The sequence below is a fragment of the Strix uralensis genome, chromosome Z (genome assembly GCF_047716275.1).
Source record: "Strix uralensis isolate ZFMK-TIS-50842 chromosome Z, bStrUra1, whole genome shotgun sequence".
NCBI lineage: Eukaryota > Metazoa > Chordata > Aves > Strigiformes > Strigidae > Strix > Strix uralensis.
In genome coordinates, this window is record NC_134012.1 from 44,886,060 (window position 1) to 44,911,349 (window position 25,290).

Genomic DNA, 25,290 nt, shown 5'->3' on the forward strand with positions numbered 1-25,290 from the left:
CTCTGAAGAAGGTTAAGGATTAATTACGATATGTCCTTGCAGACATGAAGTCAATTGGAGGCGTGACTGCAGTAAAGCTGTCAGCAAAAATACAGTAAATTAAGCGACACAAATCAAGAAAACAGAAATAGGTTTGTGCTGTGCTTAAAGACAGAGGTCCTTGCTTCAGACCTTCAAATCAGAAACATAATAAACTTTTAAATGTCCAGTTTGCTTGTGGTACTTTATGTCTTCACACCTGTTTTATGTTAAATGTCATTAAAGTCCTTCAAGTTGAAAGGCAGTCTTTGGAAAGAAGAGAAAGAAGAAATATATATTTTCATGCTAAGAAATAGCACATATTCCAAATAATCCATCTGTATAGGAAAAAGGTCCCAAGTCATGTGAACAGATACAGATCCTCTAATGTGTGCTTCAGGATTTCAGTGAAAACTCTTAACTCTCAAGGGAACAGGGTAAGTTATGGACCACATGAAATAAAAAACCCCATCTAAATTACAGTTATCTTTGCAACTGGCTCCCTCAGCCTCTGACCTCAGGAGATGCTCACAATGACAGGAAACTGTCCCTGCTTCTGTAACTAAGAGGGTGAACATTGGCTGGACCACACTAATTTTTCCAGTGACATTGCTTATTGATCAGTTGGAGATTGTCTCCCAGAAATCTCCAGCAGAGTTCTCTGGTGTGATATAGACCTGCTCTCCAGAGCCCAAAGGAAGGCTGCTAAGCTTGGTAGAAAGATAAAGTAAGTGATGCAGCTTTCTAGGAGAGGCAGCAGACTGGACACATCATCTTCTGCAATTATTGCTGGGAAACATCAGGCATCAGGTAAAAGGGTACCTGGTAGTTTCTTCCCTGCCACAGGCAGACGCTACCACCAGTCCAAATTCTGCTCCAGAACTTGTGACGTAGTTACATTTTTCTGAACTGCTTTTGCACTATTGTCTTATTTTTGGCTTTTCTGCTTTTTTTTTGGTGTAGCTTTAAAAAAAAAATAGCTGTTGCCTTTTCATCTGTTTAGCAAATAAGGATACTAATTTTGTATCACATTAATTTGATATAAAATTAATTTCTTTTGTAGAATCATGTTTCAAGTTCTTCAAAACCATTTCTGCTTGTTTCCGTCTCCTGCTAGGATGAAAGTACAGTATGACTGACACTGTCCTAAAACACTTTTTGTAACTGCAGCTTACATCTGTCTCAAGAAGCAGCACATTGATGGCCTGTTCTTTTCTACTGTGTTCTGTGTTCCATTTCAATGGCTTCATTAGAAGGCGGCAACAGCTGAAAACAAATCTTTAATTCAGTCATGTATGCTGCATGCTCAAACACCTGACTTTGTAGCACATAACTGAAATGATCCCAAGGTCAGGTTAACTCACTTTCAGCAATCTTTGCTTCTTGATATAAAACTCAAACACAAGAAAAATGATGTGATCTTCAGAAACTACAATTCAGCGGGCAGGGAAGGTTCTAAGCTGGAGAGTGTATTAGGAAATGGGCCACTGAGTTTAAACATTTAATGTGACCTTAACTGTTTTAAGCAAATTACATTTCAGGTGATGGGATACGTAAGAGCTGAACTCAGTAAGGTGAGTTTTGTCTTAGTAAAACAGCATAATAACTTGAATATTATCCACATGGACTGTCTAAGAACTATGCTAAAGACAGCTCAAGAAATGTCCCATTTTTTCTTCTAGAAAACATGGAGTAAGCATTTGATTTTTGATGGTGCAAACAGAAAATTTACTGGTTTAGCTTGAAAAAGCCTCAAATAAATCAGAACAATTTCTATCCCCTAACAGCACTTCTAACTGGAACACAGCTGATTTTCAACAGAAAGGTGCACACATAATTTAGCCAGAAGCTCACAAGACAGAGTATCCTTCAACCTGCAGTTAGGAAACATCATGAGCTTGACAACTTTCATTTTGTTGCTCTCTTAAAAAAATATTTTTCTTATTGTTATAAACTTGAATGCAGCTGTCCTTGGAAAGAGTCTTAAATTTATCCAACAGCCTGTAGTGACACACACTTTGGAGAAAAGTAAGGGGAGTAAGTAGGTTTGTGTCCTGGTTTCGACCAGGATGGAGTTAACTTTCCTTGGGTTGAGAGGAAGCACAGCTAGAGGGCCGGATCCTGATCAGTCACTGGAGTATTTCATACCATGTGAAGTCATGCCCAGGGATACAGGTGGGCGCGGGCTCTCTCTGGCACCATCGTTTTCGGGTTCTGGTCCAGTTGCGTGTTGCTGTGGGGGGCGGTCGCCGCGCTCGGTAAGCCACTGTTGCATTTTACCCATTTCTTTTTGGACTCACTATTGTTACTGTTGTTCTCTTGTTATATTTAGTAAATTCTTTCTTTTTATTCAACCTACGAATTCTCTTTTTCCCTTCCCTATTTCACTGGGGAGGGGGGAGGTGAACAGTCGGCCACGTGGCGTCCGGCTGCCAGCTGAGTTCAAATCTCAACAGTTTGCATAACTAGTAAGACATTGTATCATCTTACTCCAGTTTTAATTCCTTCTAGCTATAAGACTTTTGCTCTGTTTTTTTCTTTAAATCAAAACTTAACTGCTAGAGTTCGGCAAAAAGTAATTTATTGCCTGAAAGTTTTCACAGTGATTTGTATTTCACAAGATGAGTAGACAGTTGCATAAGGAAAAACAAAGTTGTGAAAAAAAAAATAAATTTGGTCCTAGAAACAAATTACAGGACTAGCTAGCTGCCTTGCGATGTCAACACGCCTCCTTCAGGACACTCCAATATGGACTTCACAAGCAACCTTTGGGCCCAACTTGTGTTTCTGTCACCATTCTTCCCTTGCAGCATCTAGATCTGTGCAGAAGAACACAGGGTCTTCCAGCAGCACCTAATTCCACAGGCATGAGCACAACAAATTTTTAAATCAAATGCCGCAATTAACTTGTAGGATGTTGAACCCATGACAGGAGAAGACATCACATTAAATTATTTATGAACACAAACTCTGCCTACAAAGCTTAATAGAGAAAATGGCGACTTGGGAAGAGCCATTCTCTCCACGTCCTGTGACACTGAAGAATTTTAACCTTGTGAGCTTCATTTATGCAGGAAAAAGTCTCATACATGAACCTTCTTCTCTAGCCTCGTTATTACAAGTCCTTTTTTGCTTGCACTGTGAAATTGCATCATGTTCATCAGCAGCATGCAGCGTAACATGTAGCTTGACTGTGGTAAAAGTCTGAGCTAGTAGAAATAGCTGGCTAATAAATGCGAAGCAGGACAGTCTCTGTCTATTATGAATCATGTTTAACAATTGTTTTAATGAAAGCTAGAGAGAAAAACTTGGTGGCTTTGGTTTTTATTTCTTCCCCTCTAAGATCTTCAAGTTCATAAAAAATAAAATATCACTGTTCAACTGACCACAGTATTTCACAGGGCCAAAACATTTGTTCTATGGTTTTAACACTTTTCAACAGTTCAGAACTATATCTGCAGATGACTATTTGTGCAATGCCTCTATCTTAGAGCGCTCCAGTCAATCAAATGCTGCCTTCTTTGGTAAGTGCTCATTTAACAAGCTTTACCTGTACATAGTCCTTTCCAGGATGATAAAAATACAAAAATCTGGTTCAACATATTTTAAAAAGTGGGATGTTAGAGTGCTCTAGACATCTTTTAATCTCTGAATACTTAGTGTGATTTTCATTTATCCCCAATCTTTCACAAGAGCTTTTAATTTATCCCCAATCTTTCACAAGAGCTTTTTTTTTTTTTTTTTTTTTTTTTTAAAGTATCACAGACTGCTGTGTGGGACTGAATCCGTCAAAATTGCTAATAGGGAAGTTAGCAACAAAAACTGAAAAACTGAGATAACTCAAATACTTGTAACATTTTCTTACTATCACAGTAAGGAAGTATTCCTCAGTAAGGTATAATATTTGGCTGCAGGTATTTCAGCAATCTGAAGAAAGTACTTATTTAACTCTGCAGGAAGCTTGAAAATGGCTCATTTTTTTGTAGTTCTCTTTAATTCACAGGAAGAAGCAATATATTTTTAAAATGTTTATTCAGCTTCAGATATCTTTTCTAAAGATACCTGTGGTATATTTGATATACATCTTCCCTCATTCCTTCAAACACACTTAAGCTTTGAGGTAATTTAGGAGAAAATATAATAGCACATTTAAAAAATAAAAGCAAGAGATTAGCCAAAAAAAAAGAGTAGGCAGGACAAATAGAAAAATATTCTGTCTTCCTTTCACTATGAATAGTTTCAGCATAATGCACTTCAAAACGCAAAATAATCATGTCACTATGTCAAAAATTAAGTGTATTTCTCAAGCAAAATTGACTGAAGCAAGCATTTCACCTGAGTTTACATTTCAGGGATTGGGCCCACAGCAATAGAGAAGATAAGGCATCCAGGGGCAGATTGTCCCATGTCATTCTACCCTTTACTTAGAGGGGTACAGGAAAGAATGGGTGGGGGGAAAAAAAAAAAAAATCAAACCTTGTCTTGCTGGCTCCATGTGGGCAAAAGACGGTGACTCTCTATAGCAGCATCTCCCTTCATGCCTGTCAGCCAGTACTGACTCTGCCACATTATTTTATCTGCATAAAGGAACCTATATCCAGGGAGATTTTGGGAAATGTTAGCAATGGCGTCCTGTTGTCCAGCAGGACCTTTCAGTTTGAGGAGCATATTCCAGACATGCAAGGCACTTGCTGGGAAGGCCTGAAATGCAACCTGAGAGTTTAGAAGATGGTCCTCTGCCCATTCAACGATAAGGGTATGCCACACTTCCTCTGTGAGATAATTTCTAAGGAACTCTGATTTAAAATGTGGCATCTTCTGGCACACATGGAGATTATTGCTTTGTGAAGCATGATTTCACCCTCTCATTTATATGCTATATTGGAAGACTGCAATGCTCTAAGTAAGATATATTTACAGTTGTAAAGATATGTTTTGAGAATGACATAGGCAACACAAGTTATAGTTCTTCAGACTGAATGAGAAAAGCTAATCGGAGTCTTCATCATCGAGGTATTCCTCTGCATTACTTAATGTTCGGACTGTACCTGGAAAGAAAAAAAGCTCTCTCTTAATCCAGGATAAAAATCAGAAAAAGCCTCACATTTGTGATGCTTGCAAAGCAGCATCTGAGAAACCTGATCCCTCTATCATTTAGAGATGTCAGGGCTACAAAGATGGAGCTATAGACGTGAATCTCAAAGGTAGGGCTAAGCCAGTAATCACATCTCCTACATATGAAATTTAGTCTGTTCACAACCTTCAAGAGCCATCTTCTGGCTCCTTGGAACCTGTACAGCAGAGCTGGAACTCTTTAATTCTATTTTATATATATATATTACCTTTAAATTGCAAAGGAAAGGTTGGGTGAGCTGGTGGAAGAGCCTCTATGGTTTTATTTGGAGTGCCTAAGTGGCTACCATTCTCTGCTTAAAATCAAACACATTCTATCTATTCTCTCCCCTCCCTCTTTTCTCACCTAGGTTTCTTCCTGATTTTTTCTTAGATCTACTTATGAGCTTTTGCTTTTGAAGGACAGTAAGCAAAAAAAAGGAGTATTAAAGTGTATTCACCAGATGTGCAGCAGTGCCTGGAGAACTACATCTACCTTTGGGACCGTACAAAGATAACAGCATGGGCTTTTTGTGATAGATTATTATTTGCCTATTTGATTTTCAAATATATGGGAATAGGAATATGGATTATACTGTACTACTGTGTATTATACTGTACTACTGAGAGCCAGGAACCACAAGGTCCTAGTCAGTCATATTTTGCAATAACTTATTAAAACAAAGTATTAAAAATATCAGATGCAGGCATAACAAGACTGACATAATTCACAGAAGTGATTACCATGTTATCCTAGATTTCTGGAAGAAGAAAAATGAGTACATTTAAAACTAACCTGTTCAACTGTTCTGATAAAAGAAATGTAAGGGGAAAATACTTTTTTTTCCTTTTTGAGTAAGAGAAGTAGCAAAGGAAGAAAGGAAAGAAAATAAAGAAATTGTAGAGCCCTGTGCTCAAGGGGCCATACTTCAAGAAAGGACAAATCCCATTTCTTCTGTATAAAAATCATTCTCTCGTTCAGGAGCACAAATGACACAATCTTTTTGCATTTCTATGGGAGGATTTTAATAACTTTCATTTCTTAGAATATACTTCAGCAATCATGACATTTGAATGTGTGTGTATACACATAAAACACTAAACTGAACATTGAAGTGGAGGCAAAGTAAGCTTCTTTGGACAAAACAAAGTGTTTTATAGATGACTATGATAGAAGACATACCTAAATAAGAACAGATTTGAAACTGAGGACAGGAAGACTACCAATATTGGACTGAATCTCTGAAAAAGAACAATTTTTTCAGTCACAGATATCAGAAATACTGAAATGTAGAATCAACAGACACAGAAGAATGAATAAAAATAACCAAGAAAATACAAGAAAAGCATACAGATCAGTGATGTCACAGAGATCATAAAAGGCCAGATTACGATGGAAAACCAAGGAAGCTAATACTGAAATTGCAGTTCGACTGAGAACATCAGCTCTTGTATCAAGGCAAATAAGAAAAGATAGTGTGCAAGAGTACCAGACTGGTGATAGAAGAAGGGCCCAAGAGTTGTGGTGAATGGAGTTAAATCTGGTTGGCAGCCGGTCACGAGTGGTGTCCCCCAGGGCTCGGTTTTGGGGCCACTCCTGTTTAACATCTTTACTGATGATCTAGATGAGGGGATCGAGTGCACCCTCAGTAAGTTTGCAGATGACACCAAGTTGGGTGGGAGTGTTGATCTGCTCGAGGGTAGGGAGGCTCTGCAGAGAGACCTGGACAGGCTGGAGCGATGGGCTGAGGCCAACTGTAGGAGTTTCAATAAGGCCCAATGCCGGGTGCTGCACTCGGGCCACAACAACCCCCAGCAACGCTACAGGCTTGGGGAGCAGTGGCTGGAGAGCTGCCAGTCAGAGAGGGACCTGGGGGTGTTGATTGACAGCCGGCTGAACATGAGCCAGCAGTGTGTCCAGGTGGCCAAGAAGGCCAATGGCATCCTGGCTTGTATCAGCAATAGTGTGGCCAGCAGGGACAGAGAAGTGATCTTACCCCTGTACTCGGCACTGGTGAGGCCACACCTCAATTACTGTGTTCAGTTTTGGGCCCCTCACTACAAAAAGGACATTGAATTACTCGAGTGTGTCCAAAGAGGGGCAACAAAGCTGGTGAAGGGTTGGGAGCACAGGTCTTCTTAGGAGCAGCTGAGGGAACTGGGGTTGTTTAGTCTGGAGAAGAGGAGGCTGAGGGGAGACCTCATCGCCCTCTACAGCTACCTGAAAGGAGGTTGCAGAGAGCTGGGGATGAGTCTCTTTAACCAAGTAATGAGTGATAAGACAAGAGGTAATGGCCTCAAGTTGCGCCAGGGAACGTTTAGACTGGGTATTAGGAAGCACTTCTTTACAGAACGGGTTGTTAGGTGTTGGAATGGGCTGCCCAGGGAGGTGGTGGAGTCCCCATCCCTGGAGGTGTTTAAGAGTTGGGTTGACATAGCACTAGATATGTTGTAGTTGGGAACTGTCAATGTTAGGTTAATGGTTGGACTGGATGATCTTCAAGTCTTTTCCAACCTAGATGATTCTGTGATTCTCTGTGATTCTGTGAAGTGACTAAGGATGAAAAATCAGTCAGCCATGAAATAAATTAATTTAGAGGGAGTGAAGCAAATGCGCCAGAAGTAGAAGATAAGTTACCTAGCATCAGAAAATGAAACATTAATACAACTATTAGGGACATTAAAGAGAGAATACTCCTGTATCAGGCGCCTACAATTGACAGGCAAAGATGAAATAGGTGCTCCTAAAAGGGATTAAGTAACATTAGAATAAAATATGGAAACAGAAGAAATTCTGCCCTATGTTACAACTGCTTTCTTCAGAGTCAAAACTGTTGGAAATAATTTGTCAAGGTTTTCTGGGAAATCCTGATTTAGCAGGATTTAGCATAATGTTGGACAGTATCTTTCCTGCACATGCTCTCTGGCCTTCTAAAGCTGCAGACAGCTATTCCACCATTTAATTCCCATAACTGCTAACCACCCACAGGATGGCATTCCCTCTGTTCTCACCAGTCCTGCGACAATACAGTTGCTACACTGCATATCCCACTGATAAAAACACAGGCAGAGTTACAGCTTGTAAGTAATTTCTCATTTAATGTGTAATTCACATAGGGTTTCCACCCTAACTTCAGCCCCATGAAAGCTACAGGTAACATTAATTATGTGATGCTGAACTACTCAGTCTTTGTTCAGTGTTTTAAAGTAGCCTAGCATTGCTTTAACTTTTGTACACGTACACTATGCTATTAGGAGAGATGAACACAAGTGGGAGGCAGGAAGCCTATTCTGATAAACACCTGAAAGCATTCTTTCTTTACTTCTCTATTAAAAAGTCATTCAGAGAGACACGGGAATAAAAAATTTTTTTAAAATTAGCAATAAGAAAATAAGACAAGCGTCTGTAGGTGTTTGGCTTAGTTTGGAAGAACAAGACTGGCTTAAGTGTGAACATACCACATCATTTTACTCTCATACCGTGTACCTTGTGGTTTACTGCTTTTTAAGTGGCTTCCATCCTTGCTTTCTTTCTGTCTCTCCACTCTGAAGGGCCTTCCCTTCCCTTCCCTTCCCTTCCCTTCCCTTCCCTTCCCTTCCCTTCCCTTCCCTTCCCTTCCCTTCCCTTCCCTTCCCTTCCCTTCCCTTCCCTTCCCTTCCCTTCCCTTCCCTTCCCTTCCCTTCCCTTCCCTTCCCTTCCCTTCCCTTCCCTTCCCTTCCCTTCCCTTCCCTTCCCTTCCCTTCCCACATTGTCTGAACTCAAGATGGCATTTTGTGTGGAGTCAGCAACACTGAATGTGATAAACCACAGGTTTCTATCACAGCTCTGCTGAACTAACCCTCTCAAGTAAACCCTTCCAAGCACAGCTCTCAGCCCATGTAGCTCCCAAGTGGTCTTTATGGCTATCAACATTTTGATATTTGGTCAAAATATTAAGTGTCCTCTAAAAAGAAAAAAATGTATCAGAGTAATAAAATCAGAAATACCTGCAATCTGTTTCTTCTTAAGCAGGGAAGCACAAGCTGCATTGGTTGCCATGTCTAAAGCCAGTTTCTTCTCATTGTTCTTCAGATCTATTCTTGCCCCTTTATAACGGAAAATTTTCACAATGAATCATTGTCCCAGCTATTTCTTGAGCAATGGCATTATGATATGAGTTTCTATAGCATGGATAGAACACTGTTGAACAAGGGAATCTCATCTGTGGACTGCTTTGAAGCAGAATAAAAGCAATGAATGCTTTTCCATAAGCTACAGTCGACTAGGGAACTTGCTGGCTGCTCTCCCTTTCCAGGAAGCAGATGTCATTGCTGTTCTGGGGTTAAGTGCCTAATTTTGCCTGCAAAGCAGGATGAAATTTATCTTGAGCAGGTGAGATGTCTACTTTACAGACAGCCGCCAAAATTTTCTGCAAGGCTTGTAAAGTCAGGCAGGTAAGCTGGTTAAGGACTGTACCTGGGTTATAGAAAAACACTTAAAAAAATACAGATTAATGAACATTCAGGAATCTAGTCTGCCACGCAGATTGTTGAATCTTTAGTGAAGATCTTTACCCTTTGCCAGCAGCATCTCTACAATATCTGCATAACCCTTCCATGCAGCAGCATGCAAAGCTGTGTCTCCCAATTTGTTCTGTGGAGTTAGAGGAAAAAGCAACAGGATTAAAATACAGCAAAAAACCCCTTTCAGCTAGTACCAAGAGTGAATAACATCACACCTCTACTGTAATGGTCTGTTGGTTTAACCTACCTGTTGGTTTAACTCTAGATTTGCCTGGGTAAACAGAACATCCACTATATCTGCAGAAAACAGCAGGGGCAGGAATAAGGGAAAAATTTAGTGGAAACAAAATAGGCTTTTTCACATTCATAGCATAAATTTCGGTTAAAATTCAATGAAAAGAGCGATCCAATCTGCTAATTAAAATCTGTAACAGTCAGACTGCGTTCAGCAAACAACCACTAGTCATAAAGAAATACTACTGCATAAAATACCCAAAACAATACAACACTTCTTTTTGGTCTATCCTCCCCACTCTGCTTCTAACAGTTACACTGGTTAGAATGCATGCTTCATCAGCCACAAAAAACCACACAGCATTTGATGGAACTGAACCTCCCTTCTAGCTTTAACTTTTCTTTTAAGAACTAGAATGACATTAAATAAAACCTGGCTTTATTGTTTAGTGCTGCAATTTTAGCCATCAGTCTAACAAGCAAATAAAAAAACCCAGAGAACAGTCATTTCAAATTAATTCTTTGATACCTTTGTGGCCTCCATGGCATGCCCAGTACAGAGCTGTGTTTCCAGCTTTGTCTAAGCCATTGACCCCAACTCGATTATCCAAACACTCTCTCAACCAGCTCAGGTTGCCTGAAAGACAAATTCAGTTTTGATGATTTTTTTCTAATTTGAAAAGTTAACAGATCCATTAAAGGCATGTAGATTTTTCTGAAGGGTGTCAGCCCTCCTATATGAGGAGAAAAAGTGATTAGCAGCAATACTTACAATTCACAGAACAACCAGTCCAAGTGTAGTGGTTTAGCCCCTGCCGGGGTCTGAGACCACGCGGCCGCTACCCCTCCCCCACAAAGGGAGTGAAATACAAAGCCCCAAGACTGAAATAAGGAAAGGTTTAATACAGCAGTGCAATAGCAACACAACCAACAACAACAATAACAGTAATAGTGATGGCAATTAACAGAGCAAAATAGCTACCAAATACAGCAGTGAGAAGCACGATGTACAAAACCACGAGTGCACCGCGCTCCTGCGCCAGGAAAAATGTGACCTGCCAGGATGTGACATCCGCATGGTATCTGGTATCTGAATAACCCAGCTAGAGCTCCCCCCCCCCCCCCCCCCCGACTGCTGGGGAAACTTAACCCTATCCTGGTTAAACCAGGACACCAAGTCACACCAAATATCTTTCTGTCCACTCCCAGAAGACATTTAGATCCCTACATAGTTAAATGGATGGTACCAAACTCTTTTTCTGTGTATACAATCACAGAGAGGCAATTCTACCAGGCTGTAAACCAGCTCAGCTTCTGAAAGCTGCAAAACTTATCAGACAACTTGTTCAAGATACCAGACGATCAAAACAGACAGGACATCTTAATTCTAAATATGTTATTGTTTTGGTAGAAAACAAACAAATCACCCTTTAACATTACACAACTAAAACCTAAATCACACTTACCACGTTTGGCAGCTTCATGCAGTGGGTTATCAATAGATTCAGCTTGCTCTGCCACTGAAATGAAACAGAGTAAATTCTAACTACTTCTGAAACTGAGCAGATAGATAAGTGACACCTGTGTGGAAATAAAACTTTGATTTATCCCAGAAGAATCAGTAATACGTATTTGATTCTAACATGAAAGGGGATTTATGAGTGATGGATTAGTCAGATGCACTTCAATTTCCTGTGTATGGGAAAGCAATTCAGATAAGAGCTTGTGAAAACTTCAAAGAGCATCAAATTGATCAGTGGTTGCAAGCCACCAGGAATATGGCAGTATTTCACCTCGACTGTTACTTCCCTTTCTACACTTGTAAGATGGTTTTGAGCAGTTGCATGTGGCTAGGCTTTCAATCTACAGCTTGCCATCTGTAGTTGTGACTGAATTATTTCCACGGAGTCTGTGAAGAGTAACTAAAAAAATCCACTATTTGTTTTGTGGACATCTTTTATTTTCCCTGTGAAGTTTGCAGATCTGCAATTCAAAACTGCTTAAACAATGAATGTAGTGATGGGCAGATTGAAGTTCAGGCTTCTGTAGACCTTTTCTTCATCTCAAAAGCTTTAGTTTTACTAGAGAGGAGCAGCAAACAGATCCTGGTCACTGTGCTGTTGCGACAGCAAAAAGAAACTGAACAGCACTGTTAAACAGTTAAAAGTGGACCGTGACCTGGAAAAATTTTTAAAAACTTCTTTTTTGGGTGGAAAACCCTGTTACTACTAAGGGTATAGGGTACAGACAAGTAGGACAGTGTACAACCTGAGATGAGTAGGCTCTCTAAGCCCTTGCACTATGGCTTGTTACAGGAGTCAGGGTGAATGTGAAAGAGTGTTCCTCAAACTGTTACTGTAATCAAATCAGATGCAATGCAGGCAAATATAATGTAAGTCAGTTACCAGAAATAAAACTCTCAGGACTGGTGTGGCCTATCCAGATCTTTTCTTATTTTGGTGTATATTCCTCCCATAATGCTTGTAATTGCAAGACTTCACATGCTTATCTCTCTAGCTGTGAGTAAAATAAAATGCAAATGCTAGATTCTGATATTTCGGTTAAAAAAACTGGTGCAAACAGTGAACAGAATCCTAAAGCAGAGTGGGAGAAGCCAGTCCCAGAGCAGCCAGAAGAATATCATAGTCATATTAAGTGGTGCTTGTTGTGCCCAGCAGAAATCATTAACACTAACAACACTGTCTCAAAAGCCTAAAAATAACTTTGTCTTTAGACAAAGTATTTTTAATGTAGATAATAACAGTAACTCTGTTTTCATCAGCTTTTCCATTCACAGTCTTTTCAAATGTGTTCCTTCAAGCCCAGCAGATGGAGCACAAGACCCCATGAGAGACTTGGTAGTTTCAGGTCTGTCTCCATCTTTTGCAAAAGGGTTGTAGAAGAGCACAGGAGATGACAGTGTTTCAGTGGTTAAGACTGAACCTACACAGCTGTAACAGTGGCAACCAGCAGAAGCAGGCCATTGAGGATTTTGCATAGTTTGTCTAAATCAGAAGACATGTTCCTGGTACTCTCCATTCTTAGGCTCTGCAGAGGTTCCTGTTCTGCTTACAAATGAAATTTTTGCAAATGTGCAGAGAGACACCACCACCTCGCAGCCCTCCCACCCAGCGTAAAATGGAAGTTAAGCTCTTGTTCATATCACTGTTCAGTAAAGCACGCTGGTAGCAACTTTCCAAATTATCTTAACGGGAACACAAACTGAATTAGTAAATTCTCGGTTTGATTCTAAATATAACACACTTGAATATTCAAAAGAAATTTAAGTGTAGGTAAGCACGCATAAACTATTCTTGTATGTAACAGTGACCACCTCTGGCGGGTGGCAAGAGTAGAATCAGTCTGGAAGTCACAAACTAGAGTGAAACTTAGTGCCATGGTCTCAATAACTGCACCCAGGCTTCCATTAATGTATTTCTACTAACTACAAGTCAGGGCAGGGAATCATATCATTGCTACCATAATGTCTTCTAGTAAAGAAGGGACAATGTAAAGCAACCACAGTTACTAACTTACTAGCAGCTTTGATGCAATCTGTCATGTAACACTGCTATTCTGCCTCTCTGTCTCCATTTCCTGGGAGGACTTGGAAGAATTGTGCTCTGCTGTCTGTACTCATGGCTTTGCAAAGTGATTTTAGTTGAATCTGAAAAAGCAATTTCTATTCAGTTCAAGCATGTATGGGATATTTAATGTGGTGCAATCCCCAAGAAAACAATGTCTTCTGTGGCTGAATATATTCATTAAAAACCAACTAACGGCAAACAGAACAGCCCTATTTATTAAGGGGGGGTGGGGGGTGCGGAGTCATCAAAGGAGGTCTACAGAATTGCTCACAATCTGTTGTAGCATCCTGTCCATATGCAGGTTTACTTAACAATTACAGTATTGATTATCTCTCTCTGTAGGAAGTCACCCCATGCTGTGTCAGACTTCTTGATCTCAAAGCTACTAAAGGCTGTGGCTGTCCATCCTTAGGTTGACTTAAAATAAGGCAATGTACAGATTGAAGGAATATAGCCAAGATGCTGCTAATGAGAAGATTACTGCAATACATTCATTGAGAGTATCAAGAAGACAAGCCTATCAGTTTCATGTGCTGTCTGTAAAACCATCCTCTAGATCCAAGTGTTCTTCCCCTCAAAACTGAGAACATCTATTGCTGTTACCTGAACAACCACAAACATGAACACATGGCAAACTCAAGCTGTCTCTAGGTTATAAAAATGTAAGTCAGCCTGTCCATTGCTGATGTACAGTGGTGACTGATATTGCAAATGTATTCTGAAATACTCTGGTAGAGGACTGATAAATGCCAATAATGTAATCAGTATTTGAAAATAAGTGTATCAGTTATTTTTAATTAGTAATTTCCTTTGATTGCAAATGATCTTACCAAACGAAAATATTCTAGACATTACCATAGTTGCTTGGAATTAGTCCCGTCCTCCCTTTGCAAGTTCCTTTCCACCAATTTGTATCACTCTGCAGAGAAAAGGGAAAATATTTCAGATGAGACATGCTGCATCTCAGAAGTATTCAGTCTGTATGGGATGTCTTAGACTCACCATGTCTGAGATGTAAATGATATCTCCTTCTTCAAAGTATAGTTCATCTGGCTTTAAAAATAAAATAAAATAGAAGACTAAATAAAAATCTGAATCTGTGCACAGTATACCTGGATAACACAGAGTACATTCAGCTCTTTTTTCAAAAGAACAATAACTCAAATTCTCTAGCAACTAGACAACGGCCTGACAGTCTTCATACTGTAGTCTGACTTGCCTACAGCTAACTTTTTGGATCTATGACCTTCCTGACAACTAAAGAAAAAGACTGCCCTTTCCAACAGACCACTGCAACAAAAGCAGAGATATATATCTTGTGTTTCTTAACTTCATCCCTTTTTGGTTGGTCCCAGTTCATCAAATCTCTTAGTTCTCAATTATCTTTGTTCCCTTTGGAAGAAAAGAATAAAATCACTTAGACTGCTGATGTTAAGACTGCAGGTAACTGATACTAGAGAAGAAAGCATGCTGCTTTTAAAAACAGCTGGAGTTAAAAGAGTGATGATTAATCAGGCAGTTTTAGTCACATTAAGAACCAATATCCATCAACAGGCTTTTTCACTGAAAACACAGTACAGTTAAGTATAATAGGCCAAGCCTAGCAGAACTGAATAAATGTTATTATAGACAAGATTAAAATAAAGCTTCTCAAAACCCTAAAATCTAGATGTACTTACCGTTCTGGGCTCAAATGTATACAGGGCCCTGAACACTTTAACCTGCCCTAAAAAAGAACAAAAAAACCAAAACAATATCAGTATCATGCCTTCTAAGCACAGCATACACATACAGCCCTCATATCCAAATAAATTCCTTTCCTTAACCTTTAAAGCTGCTTGTTGAACAAATGTGTGCTATGCCTCTGTCAATGAAAATTATGAAAAGACTCAACCCAGCAGCACGGGTTCTGAAGGAAATGGGCCAGCTGATCAGCTAAATCTAAGCTGCCTGTTATGCACACCTAACAAGGTCGTCATAGCTCATCATGCAAGTCAGCTAAAGTGTTGCTGTCAATTTCTGAGGCAAAATGTAGTTTCAGTGACATACACCACCACACGTCATACATGCTTTATATATTTTTATTCATAATATCAGATTTGTCAAATGATACAGAATTAAGGAAAGAATAAAGAAACTAAACAATAACCAATGTCTGCAACATGTTCTCATACTCACTTGCAATCGTTACTAATTAGGAAAATAATGCAGCAGCACAGAATTATCTGCATTTAAGAAAAATGACAAATGGTCACCAAGTCTTATTTACGGAACATGCAACTGACATGGTGTTCTCTTCAGATAATTAAAATAAGATATAGTGTTTACAACTCCACTAAGTTGGCAACGTTTATTTTAATAGGGCAGTTTTGAAGAGACTGTCAGCAGCATTCAAGCCAAGAAAAGATAACCTTAATGCAGAGATGTACAAATATAATTGCATAAACTGCAAAAGCAGCATCCCTATAAACATTTTTTAAAAAATTCAACAAAGGTACATTTCAAGAGAAGCAAGCAGAACATAGGAGCAGAGGAGAAGAAATGTGTATCTTACATAATTTTATTATCTGAACTGCTGAAGTCCATGGAATTAGTGGAGAAATATATTATGCAGACTGTTCTGTATTGTTTACCTTTAAATATCTGAAGTCTTAAGTATGTAGAACTGCTTAGTTTTAAATAGCTTAACTATGTAGCTGTATTTCTTACACTATACTTTATGTGTTTATATAGATTAACTGAAGTAGTATTCGGTCCATCAGGACAACGCATTACTTAGACCACACTTAGCCCAGGCTATTTTGTGTCCTCAGAGAAACTGATGAACTTACTACTGAAGGTTAGTACTGTACAATTAAGTGTGCAGACACAAAATCTTGTATAGTATGTTACATCGAGACAACTGAGTAATGAGAGACTAGGTTTCCTTGTGTCACTAGAATAAGCTTTTTATGTAGAGAAGAACCATGGCTAGAAATTTTTTTTCCTGTTTTTTGCTAGATATAGTCTTCCTTACCTCCTTATCTAGAAGCCTACCCACAGTAGTGATCATTTCAGAAAGTTAACTTAAGAGCTTTAGAAATGTCAGTCTAAATGTACATATGCTGACAAGCTTGAGAAAGGAGGATGGTACTCAACTGTGTAAGTTGACATTTTGCAGCATACCCCACAGTCTTGGGGTGTCTCTTAAAAGATGTTTTCAAATACCTCTGGGTATTCCCTAGCAAGAGCCATGACACAGCACATGTTTATGAAGCGGTATTTACCAAGGCATAACTACTAAGCAAAACATTTCTGAGGTCCTCTGTCTCAGGCTTTTTGGGACTAAGTGTATGTAGAAGTATAACCCTAAAATTAATCCATATAAACTTTCTAGATTGCCAAATGCATGCAGACACCGTATATATGATTCTTCTTCCAATTTGCAGCTGTATCGCATGCTCCTCCCTGATCTTATTTTTTAATAACACCACATAATTTCAATTTGGCTTTACTGGTTCTCTCTCTCACAGAGCAGTAGTTTCCTAGACATAAAAGGTCCAACACTTCTCAGACCTTTGCCTCAGAAACTAAATATGTGCACTGTGGCAACAGCTAAAAATGATGAAACCTCTGTTCTGTTTGTTACCCATATAGAGATGATGAACAAGGACAGCAGACAGTAATGTGTCCTAGACCTAAGAGCTTCAGAATGAAATATCTGAACTGCAGCTGGAAAGAAGTCAAACAAAAAGAAGGAAAAAAAAAAAAAGAAGAAAAAAGAACCAGATATGACAAAACAACATGGGTGACACAGAGTACTGTCCCTTCTCCTTGGCTTTCTTACATAGATGACAGAAAATGCACGATAGAAATGCACACTGACAATTTTAACCATCACTCACCAATTTTCAGGGGTTTATGTAAGTAAAAGGAGGAAACAGACAACAAAAGGGAAGAATAAGAAATATTAAAAGGGGAAATGAGAAGATGGCAGAAGAAGGGAAAAGCAAGCAATACAGATTTGTGTATGTTGTATGTATTCTCTGTAACAATGTACTGCATCTGTGTCAACAGGTTTTCTAAAGCTATCATACCCTAAGGGGAAGAAAAAAAGAATGGAAACACTGATGCTGATAAAAGTATTGCTTACATGTTGTTTAAACAAAAGGCAACTCATGGTTGTTTTTTCTTGTGGTTTGTGGTGTGTTTTTATTTTTTTTTTTTTATTCTATACAACTGAAACAGAGTTACTTCCCCAAATGTCAAGCTGTGGCGTCACACACAGCACAACACATTCCAAAACATTTTCTTGTGATGAAATACAAAGTACAGATTTGCATCTATAAAACTGCAGGTCTGGTTAATATTAATTTTACAGCACCTTATATGGGAGTTAAACACTACTCATTATGGCACCAATCTTTTAAATATTTCTTGATAAACAGACATTGAGCCTGGTTATGTTGATGCATTTAAGAGCTAAGAACAACAGGACTTTAGCACTTGGCATGGCAATTATTTGTGCTAAATTTTAATGCAAAAAAATCAGTCTAGACGATTTAAAACAACAAAATGTAAGGATGCAAAGGCCACATTAAACTGGAATCCCTGTTCTGCAAATACTGACAAACTGTATTTTACTAGGCACATGAGTACTTGTAATTACTTGAAGTACTTTTATCTAGCAATGCCCATCCTTAGGCATGCAGACAGACTTAGAGCTTGCATTGGCGGGTGCTTTGGAATAAGCATAAATTAGAGAGTGCCTGAGGACCTTTTGGGCTTTCCCCTACTACCATCTCTCCACTATGAACCATGTTGTAAGATTCAAGTAGGATGGAGAACTAATACATTAGCACTGATTTGAACTTACCAAAGTTGACTGACTGCCAGAAGATGCATGTACCTTTTAAGACATCAAGGCACCAGGCAAACATTAACGACTTTATTCTCAGCATGACTAATGAGGGAGTATCCCTTTTAAAAACAAAGAAAATGGAGGCACAGTGCAGTGATGTGTCCACAACAAATCTTTTTCTAAGTGCAGGGACAAATTTAAGCGGTTTTCTTCTCAATCCCACACTTTAGCCACAAGGCTGACTTTTCCCTTTTCATGGAATTTGCATTAAACATCTGCAAAAAACTATCTGACAAATAAAACCGGTAACTTATTATACATAATAAACAGATACAAGTATTCTTAGCAAGCCAAGCCACAATTTGCCAAAACTTTCCCCAGCAACACAACAGGGTAAGGGAGTCAAACTAACAATTCTCTCCAACCAGCATCATAAAAGAAACGGCTTTATCAGGTTGGGCTGGTCTCACGCCCTTCAAATTATTTTTGATAACTTCACCTATAAACTTCTGCTTTTATGAGGAAAGGAAACAAGCAAATCAGATATCTAATATGACCCTCTCCCAGCTAAGTGCATAAAAGTAAAGAAACTGAGTAAACTGAGTAAAGAAACTGAGGTACTAAACAGTAACAACAGCTTGAAAATGAAGCCTCTGATATGTACTTAAGGGAAATGAGATCACTGCTGTGCTTTGTAATACAAAGTGATAGGAAAAAGACCAATTTCTCAAAATACTAGAGGCTTTTTGTTTCCTCCTAGCAATTTCGAGGTTTATTTTTAATTGCAGTGTCATTAACAGAAGATTGTTTCCAAAGAAGTGCTGCTTTCGCAACAAGGAGTTACTGTTTCTTTCAGTGATGCTTTTTTTTCCCCACTTCCTTTCTGTTCTTCTACCCCAGCTTCTCTATACTACCGACACTAGTATTAGTCCCCTCTTTTACTCAACTTGCCAACAAAGCATTCTCTGCTTTCCTATTTGCTTTCACCCTTAAAAGAAAAAATAAAATAAAATAAAATAATAATAATGAAAAAAGGATCCGTTCCTGCATGGCATTACTTATTCAGATATTCGAGTTAGGCTGAACTTCCAGCACCAAAGGGGAGGTAAAGCAGCTTCATTAGCTGTCAATTTATATTACTTTCTCAATCCAAAAAAACTACTTGATGGAAGAGTCATTTGTCTGAGTTAAGAAAATAATCATGGCAGTAAGCCAATGTGCACAGGAGCTACCAAGGCTTGGCCCCGGTGAACTGATTCGAGTCTTTTGTAAGCATTTCACACCCTGCTTCTCCTGCCATAGACGAGGAATCAAATCTCCTTGATACAAACAAGGTTGTACAACACTGATAGTGATCCTGATGCAGCATCTGTATTCAGAGTGAGCAACTCTAGACTACCATAAAAATCAGAACTATTAACTTATGTAAACACACTCACTGAGTGTTACAAAGCACTATCAGTGCCTATAATACAGACAATGGGATTATCTCTGTGCTCTAGAAAATCAGAACTGGCCATGGTCATCTACAGATTAGAAAACTTCAACTCTGTCAAGCCCTATAAGGGTTCAAGGTAATCCTGGGCTAACTGTCACCAGCCATCCTCCTCTGTGCTCCCATAAGGCAGCACAGAAGCAGCTGAGAATCAGGTACTCTCTCTAGCACCAACTTGATTGAAAACAACTAATTTGAATCCTCACCTATAACAAGCGAACTAAAAAGAGAAAATATGCAGAAGATTTTGGATGTGGGGAAGAAAATGGTCAGTTTGCATGTTCTAGGCCTATGCCAGTTTTAGAGTCACCTCACAGAACATGTGTAACTGGGAATATGAATTCTGATACATGTTCAGATGAGTTTCTCTGAAGAAAGGCCTCTTCTGCCTGACCTCACAGAAAGCGAGGTGGCAAAAGGACAGCGTGTTTGTTTTCTCAATGTTGGCCTAAGAACCTGCAAAGGCATTACACAACCTGGCAGTGTACACCAGCAATGTGAAGTCACAACCTTTTGGTCAAGTGCCAATATCGAAGGTAAGTTGCAGATCAGAGTATCTGTGATACGCTTGCAGTTCGCTCTAGCAAGCAAAGAGATGTTCATGTTATGATTTGCATTGTCTCCTACAAGACATGCAATTTTATTAGAAGGACATTATGGCTAGACTGAGACATTTTTTTCTGGCTTCTCAGGAACTGGAAAATAAGGTGCTTTACACCCATACCTTCACGTAGGAATAAAAGTGGTGGAAATAGTTTTACAGGAGGGCAACTTGTATTCTGGCATTTTGTTCACAGGATCTTGCACAGAGACCCAATAGAGTACCAAACAGCATTTAAGGAGTGCCACAACCAAGACAGAAAAAAGTGGAGTCCCCACTGTTTAGAGAACCATCTTCCATTTCTAAGTAGTGCTTGTTAGAAAGGGGAAGTGAACATAGGGCAAACAAATCAGAGGGGAGGAAGGGGGGAGGGGTGTATTAAACAAACAGAAAAGCCTAGGAAATCTAGTACATGTTGAAAAGAATCCAAAGGGTAGACTGGTGCCAGCCAGCGTGTAGATGACAAACTAGGGTAGCTCAGGAACAATCATGGACTGCCCCAGCCAGCTGGAATGGAAGGAACAAATAGCATTTGTTTACAGAAAAAAATCAGAATTAAGAATATTCTCACAGATGTGTGTGAATAGAATTTCACAAATTAATTTTGACTGGCACAGTTTGAGACTGAAATCTACTTCTTAGCAATGTTATTTCTGCAAATACATAGAATGCCTTCACTTGTAGGAAGCTTGTTTGTGACCCCAGTAGTTTGCAGTAAGAAGGTTTGGGATCAGAAACAAAAATTTAAGATTTGTGTTGAAATCAGACTTGGAACTGTGTAATTGTTCCTCTGATGTTTTTTTCCCCTTAGGGCTGATGACCGCAGGGTAACTCCCCATATTCACATGCTCCCATCTCCCTAGCTAACAGAAACCTTTCTTTGACTACAAAAGAAACCCAAACCACCATCACCTAAGCTGAATTTAAGCCTGCTGCTAAACCCTTAGGCACGTGACTCAATGCAGGTCTTCTGCTCCTGTGAATTCTGTTACAGCTCCTATTTTACCTAAGAATTAAAATGAAGTGAACTTGATTGTGATTCAAACTAAGTATTTATGTTCAGAATCCTATTTTAACTGTGACATCTACTAGTGGCTGCAATGTCAACAGACCTACTTTAAGATAGTAACCCTTTACGTTACATATGTTAGGCTTCCTCCTGCCTCCCTCCTCCCCTCCTCTCAATTGGAGTAATTTAAAACTGTAATTCCCTTGAAACAAAGACTGGTCTTTCTCCATAAAATGTAAAGGCTGTAAGGACTGTAGACCAGGATCAACAAACCCTACTCTATCTGGAGAATATGAAAGTAATCAAGGTTTCTTTAAAATATTAATATACTTTCATCTCCCCAAAAATGTTGCTGCACATTATGTAAGATTCTAATAAAAAAATGCAGACAGAGAGCCCTGTTCAGGGAGACAACTAGCAGAAGCCAGTATAGCTTGTCAAGTTCAAAGGACTTAATAAATAACTTCTGTAAATAGGATTAATATCCAACACAGAATGTTTAAGAAGTTTGTGAATGCTGCAAAGTAGTTTGAGACATCAGCAGAGGTTTTGAAAGATGGAAGGAAAACCCTACCCTTGCATAATGCTGACAAAGAAAGTTTCTGATATTTTCAACTCTGTCCCACTTCACTCCTTTGTATCTTCAACAAGTCTAAATAGAAAATACAGCTAGAAAACAATAATAATACAGAACCCTGAGAGAAAAGCAAAGCTAGGCCCTTGTTTAAAAAGAAAGTCTCAAAACACTAGAAATAAAAAGCCTTCTAGAGCCTCTGAAAACAACCATGACCCCTTACTCAAGGGCTAACCACAGACCCCTAAATACTAGGTCCGGTGTTGACAAACATCAGATTGTCTATATTGATGTCAAAACCACCTCTCTGTAACTGAAATCCTAATGTACTGTGCATGCCACATGATTAACAGAAGAGCTTTCTGTCAGATATAATGCTCTCATGTATTAAAAAAAACACACAATGCTATAGCTAATTAGTTTTTCTTCCTTTTCCCTTCCTTTTTGCAGCAATATCTAGCCATTCAACTCTAATGTCCAACACCCCTGTGATGAACAGTGAACACCCACTGTTTTAGAAAGGATGAATATTTATTTCACTAAATATTTTCACATCCCTGCCACCTGCTGTATCTCCTTCCATCTCTACCTAGACTGCACCTTTTTTTTTTCCTGAATACAAAGGAAAGGACTACAGCAACCAATGTCTTGTTTTCTCTTCCATCTGATTCAACAGCAAGGCAAGCAGGCTTGCTGTTCCCTGACACAGGTTATAGCCCAGTTTATAGACTGGATACCCGGTAATAGAGAAGAAAAATTAACTCAGCTTGACCAAATGCACTAAGACCTTCCACCAGCTACAGTCTAAAAGCCACCAAAAGACAGCATTATGCTGCTGTAGCAACTATTACACCACATGCAGTTCCTGTATTTGTCTTTAATTAGCACATTTTAACATCTATAACCCTGATTCAATGACAGTAGAATAGGCATAACTGATATTATAAACAGAACAAAGCCAGACATACAACTGCAGAAATATTTTGGAGTATGCTAGAAGACAGTCTGTTCCTCAAAACGCCATGGAAAAAGATTAACGCAACAACCTCCATAAGACTTTCGCTCTTCAAAAATTAGAGATTGGCAAAATTAATCTTATTATCCTTAATCAGCTTTGAAAGTCACTACCAAGAGAGACTTATTCTCTTCCTCTTCCTTCTTCAGCCATTTTTTTCCACCTATTTCCTTTTGCTCTGTCAAGCACTTCTGCGGTAAACCAGCTCAGCAAGTTCATCAGACATAAAAATAACCTAATATAAAATGTCAGAGCACTGATCCAGCTTGTCATGTCACTAAATTGAATGGAAAGGGGATAGTGGGGGGGTGGAGGAGGTAGGGAACCTGTCCTTTTGATGGCTGGCTGCATTTTATCAGATCAAGCATATCACAAAACTGCACTCTGGCAAACTAGTGAGACACCTAATATTAGACATAACACGTCTGCGTTAGTCTGATAGCTCCTGCAGGTTAGGTAGGCCTAGAGCCTTTAACTCCTTAAAAATCTTAGGTTAAATTTAACTCATCTTTTTGCAAACCAGAAAACTAAGTTATTAACTTTATTGGAAAAATCTATTCTTCTTATATACTTGGCTGTTAAGAGCAACACCCTTTCAGAAGCCCACAGATTTCCTCAGTATGGATTTTCAGTGAGAGTCCACAACAACAATGCTTCTATTACTCTTTCTCATTTCAAGTAAGCTGTTTTCAAAGAGGCTTAGCAAACTGCAGGGCAGAGGAAATTCTTTCAAGGATGACACTCTACAGTCAGAGAGCTTCAACAGATTTTGCTTCTGTGGGTAGGTTGCGACTAATGGTTTCAACAGTCTAAACGGTTTGCACTCATTCAATTTTAAATTAAAACCTCATTTTACAAGCTGTCTAGTTAAAATACTCCATTAGGTTATGTATATAATTATTTGTAAAAAACATATTTCAAATACTATTCTAAATGCAAAACATATTGAAATTTAGATGTATTTAGGGATCAGATAATCATATTTCGGGAGACACCAACTAGTCTTATCTATGTAATTACATTCACAATTAATTTTAACTTTAAAGTAAGAATGTAACCTTTCATACTGGGAGAGGATATGCAAACATGATAAACAGCAATTGCATTTTCCAGATCAATTCCTTATTTAAAAAATGAAAACTCTAAACCTGCTGGCTTAAATTTTGACAGAAGAATGTATGTTTACCTGAAGGATGTAATTTCTATACCAAGGTTTAAAACTGTGTAACTTCCAATGGTTTTCAAAATACTTTTAGAAAAATCTGTGGTTGCTATTTTTTGTAATTTTTTGATTTTGCACTAAATTTATCTGAAAAGGGTGCAGCGGCAAAAAATTATGCATCAATGACCAAACGCACTAGAAAGAGAGATGCCCGCGTTTGCACCAGAACGTGTCAAAGGACACATTGCGATTTTGGCTGCTGGGAGTCCTACAGGGTAAAGCGGTGGATGCTGTGGAAGAATGTAGTATGAGACTACACTATAAAACCGCTTTTATGCATCAATATGTTGCCCATCCACGCAATCACAGGGCAAACGTCAGAGTATTTTAACGCCTGTTTCTTAACAGGTTGAAGGGCTTCCTGCGCACTTCAGCCCACACAAGCTTCCCCTGGGGAGAAGCCGCTGCCTGGGCGCGCCACCGCGCCGAGCGCCATGGGCGCCGCCGGGGAGGAAGGCCGGCCTGAGGGGGGCTCCGCGCAAGCCCGCCCGCGACACGGGGAGTCTGGCCCGGGGCGACGGCTCTGCCTCGGCGGCACTCTCGAAGTGCCTTCTCCCGAGCCAGAGCAGGCGACGGATCCCGCCCAGACGCGATGCCTGCGTGCCGAGAGCAGCTCCACCGCCCCTTCCAGCCGGCCGCTGGCGCCAGGGCGGCAGAAGGGGCCGCCTCCCCCGCCGGTACCGGCGGGACCGGGAAAGGTAGGCGGCCCTGCCCCGCGGCCCCCGCCGCCACCACCCCGGCGGGACTCGCTGCTCTGACAGCCGAGACCCGGCTCCCAAGCCGCCCGCGTGTCAGCAGGCGCCGGGCTGCTCCACGCCCCGCAGCGGCGGCGCCCGGCCGTTGAGGCGGCCAGCGGGCGGCGGGCCGGGCCGCCGCGCCCCTCCCCTACCTGGCTTGGCCGGTTTAGGTGGCGGCTTGGACATGGCTGGGGCCGGCCCGAGCGCGCACGGGGAAGCGGCGGGGCGGCGATCGACTGCCCGCGAGCAGGCCCGCCGTGCCGGGCGGGGTGGGGTGGGCAGTGGCGCAGGCCCTCGTCGGGCTCCCGGGTGCGGTGCGCGGCGGCGACGAGCGTGCGGGTGG

General features: G+C 40.1%; 1 protein-coding gene across 2 annotated transcripts; it reads right to left on the minus strand.

Moving 5' to 3' along the window:
- Positions 1–2,582: 2,582 nt before the first annotated feature.
- On the minus strand, positions 2,583–25,290 carry OSTF1 (osteoclast stimulating factor 1). 2 transcript variants are annotated; one of them, XM_074855890.1, is made up of 10 exons: positions 25,100–25,290; positions 15,134–15,180; positions 14,457–14,507; positions 14,310–14,373; positions 11,334–11,387; positions 10,397–10,504; positions 9,881–9,930; positions 9,685–9,763; positions 9,118–9,216; positions 2,583–5,066 (listed from the first exon to the last, which is right to left on the minus strand). In XM_074855890.1, exons 1-10 carry the CDS (start codon positions 25,131–25,133, stop codon positions 5,008–5,010), a joined length of 645 nt encoding a protein of 214 aa, XP_074711991.1. In that variant the 5' UTR covers positions 25,134–25,290; the 3' UTR covers positions 2,583–5,007. The 2 variants fall into 2 exon arrangements, with proteins under 2 accessions (XP_074711991.1, XP_074711990.1); XM_074855889.1 differs by lacking the exon at positions 25,100–25,290 and adding an exon at positions 18,310–19,716.